At 43.5% G+C, this 3,181-nt stretch overlaps 1 protein-coding gene across 2 annotated transcripts in view; it reads right to left on the reverse strand.

The window, feature by feature from the left end:
• Positions 1 to 3,181, reverse strand: part of CYFIP1 (cytoplasmic FMR1 interacting protein 1) — a 167,343-nt gene that overhangs the window by 2,112 nt on the left and 162,050 nt on the right. For both annotated transcript variants that reach the window (XM_019524180.1, XM_019524179.1), the window contains exons 29-30: positions 1,573 to 1,811; positions 250 to 397 (exon numbers count right to left, since the gene is read on the reverse strand). In XM_019524180.1, coding sequence (XP_019379725.1) covers positions 250 to 397; positions 1,573 to 1,811 — 387 coding nt within the window. The remainder of the gene's footprint in view (positions 1 to 249; positions 398 to 1,572; positions 1,812 to 3,181) is intronic.

The raw sequence follows: 3,181 nt of genomic DNA on the forward strand, positions 1-3,181 counted from the left end.
AGATGCACTCTGCTTCTCAAAACTGGGCCCGGGAAGCCTTATTTTGCTTCAACCTATACGCATGCAGATGAAATGACCAATTTCTGCATTTGGTGCTAGACTGAGCTAGAACCTTAACCCCTAGCAAAGGGCACTGGTACTTCTGAACATGTTAGTTTAAAAAATAGTGGTTACAACTGTAGTAAGCTTAGTACAAATCACTGATTTTTCCTTTCCTTGCTGTGAGTGTAATGGGTGCCTTCAACCTACCACATTCTTGATGACCTCATCTTTGCCGTCATGCTTTTGTACTTTCAGTAAGTGGTAGCAGAAATCCAGCACATCAAAGCGACGCTGCTGTCCCAAAAGCACAATGATCATACAGCCAGCCCAGTGCAATCCATCTCCAAAGCACTGTCTGTAATAGTACAAAGGCCAGGAAAGTTAGAGAAATTTCATCTAAGACTGGAAAAGTTAAGCAGCCAAACTTTTTTTTGTAAGGTAACAAAACATACCCAGAGTACAACCCTACCTAAAACATTTTCCAGGCTGAGGTATAAGCCCCACAATATTCAGTCATTCTCTGTGCCATGAGCAATGAGCAGAAAAGACAGGTGGATGCTGAAATACTATTGTTTTAAGTGATTCCTAAAAGATTTGTTCACCATGACACATTGGCACCATGACTTTCACATTAACCAGTGCCACACAAGCACTTTAATTTGGCCCTTAACAGAGCAAAGGTTGCAAGCCTCTTAAGTCTTCTCCCTTAATACATATTAGCCAGTGACAGGCAAATGACAACTCCAAATCATACAAAAGGCATGAAGGGACCTTCACAGGTAATCTAATCCAACCCCTGCCTGAGGCAGAATCATCCCTATCCAAACCGTCATGTAAAAATCCATAATCTAACCCAGGGGCGGGCAGTTATTGCAGGGGGAGGGCCACTTACTGAGTTTTGGCAAGCCATCAAGGGCCGCATGACAGGCAGCCAGGGCAGATAACTATTAATTTTCTAAATTTCTTAGGGGCCTCAAGGGCCAGATAGAATGGCTTGGCGGGCCGCATCTGGCCCTCAGGGCCACATTTTGCCCACCCCTGATGTAACCTCTTAGTAAAACTATGGTCAACCCTGATGCAACACAAGACATAACATAACACAATAACATACCACAGGTAAAAAAAAAAAAATCTAAAAACTGGAGAATTGAAGTCTACAGGGCACTAGCTGCTAAATGCTGGTTCCTGTTTCTATAATCTACAGGCTGTAAGTAATTACTTGTTACAACTATTTGTATTAGCACCCAGTTATTTCTGAGCTCTGTACCTGTAGTGATTAGTATAACTGGCAGATGTGTGCTAGGACTTCTCTGCTATGGGGTATTCATTATATGCTGGAAGTATTTGAAATAGATGGTTAACAAATAATTGGTGTTTGTTAACAGCCCCTCCCAGGACAAGCAGTGCTTTCTCTTGCTCTCTAAGATAAATGAGCAAATGCCACCATTATGTTTTGCATCCCTGTTCATTTGCAGAGATACAAATTAAGCACTTTGAACAGGTGCACAATTAGCAGATAGTGATACATACTCCACAGTGAACTCATGCGTTCCCACAGGAATACAGTACACAAACTGCATCGCACTCCAGAGACGGTGAAATTCCACACACTCATCCACATGCATTACACCATTGCTGGGCAGGGGCCCACGCCAGATTGGATCATCCAGGAAGGACCGAATCCTAGTTAAGATGACCTCAAACATGGATAGACCACAGCACAGACGTTCCTTGGTCAGCAAGTCTCCTTCCCTGGCTATTGCAATTTGCTAAAATTGAAAAGAGGAAACAGAGTTAACAGACTAAAACAGAGATTTTGTTAGGTATAGGGCAAGCGCGGTTTCTGTTTGGAAACCCCTACCTGTCTCTCACCTATTGACTACCTCAGTTTACACTTTCACTGGCTGGCTTTCTTGCATACATACTGGCCTCTGGCTTCTTTACTGTTCCACCCCGGAAGGGCACAGACCAAGTGCAGACACTTCCTCAGCCAGAAGAAGGGTGTTTGTACCCGAAAGCTTGCAAAGAACAATTTTTCCAACTATCTGAGTTGGTCTAATAAAAGAGATCGGATTTACCCAAAGAACCCTGTCTGTTTCTGTTTGGAGGCTTTCTACTAGTCCGGAATGGAGCTCTATGGTGGTGGCAACCTGATTTAATAAATGGATGGAGGAAAAGCTATCTAAGAGAATTTACCTCCCAGACTGTGCTGTACCTTGGGACAGGCCAGAAGGTGTACAGCACATTACTCAAACATGAAGTACTCTTGCTAGTCTGGTCAGCAGATGCAACATTTCTGGTTTAAGTAATGCTTTTTGGCTTTGTTTTTTTTCCATGTAAGGAAATGAATTCTCCTTGGTTCAAAGCAAAGACAAGTCAAAAAGCACCAACAATGGAATATTTTCCCCTCACCCTCAGACCAGGAGCACCTTTAAAAGGCTATTTGAGTAGAAAGGCTGGCCACTTCTGGGCTGTGCCCACCCTGGACCTGTCCTTAGCTCTGTAGGTTTCTTTTTGGGGGACTGAATTTGAGTCAGACAACAGAATTGGAGTGTTCGGTTTTCAGCTGGCTGGCACAAGTGATGGTTCCTGCCTTCGCTTTTAAGAGCGCTGGCATTAGAGGCTGATAAGCTTTTAAGTCAGCACTAATGGATCCATACAAGAGCAAGCAACTGAGATTCACAGTCAGTACCCATCCAAAACCTCACATTGTCAGCTGCCTCCTGGAGCTCAGTAAACCTTATCTACTTTACATGTGACCATGCCAGTGCCAACCCCCATATTCAGTTGAACTGGCTGTCAACTGATGAAGTTAACAAGGAATGAAACACACTCTAGGATGAGCGAGGGGTATCTGACACTGCAGCAGCGGCTCAGTAATGGGCTTAGAAAGGGAAGCATATTCTCTTTTTTATCTTTTCAGGGAGGCTCAGATCAAATGTAATGGCTGGTTTTCAAAGAGGGTCTAACTTTATCCAATTTGTTCATTGATACAGAAGAGAAATTATTTTTGTTAAAATGTCAGACAGGACAGTCAATTGCTTTTAGCAGAATTTAAGCGAGGAACCCTTGGGGTACAAGTACTCTGCTTTAGCCATTACTGCACACAAGGCTGCACAGGCAGACATCAACACCACAG

Source organism: Gavialis gangeticus, unplaced genomic scaffold (assembly GCF_001723915.1).
Source record: "Gavialis gangeticus isolate Ggan-Ray unplaced genomic scaffold, GavGan_comp1, whole genome shotgun sequence".
In the NCBI taxonomy this organism is placed as follows: Eukaryota; Metazoa; Chordata; order Crocodylia; family Gavialidae; genus Gavialis; species Gavialis gangeticus.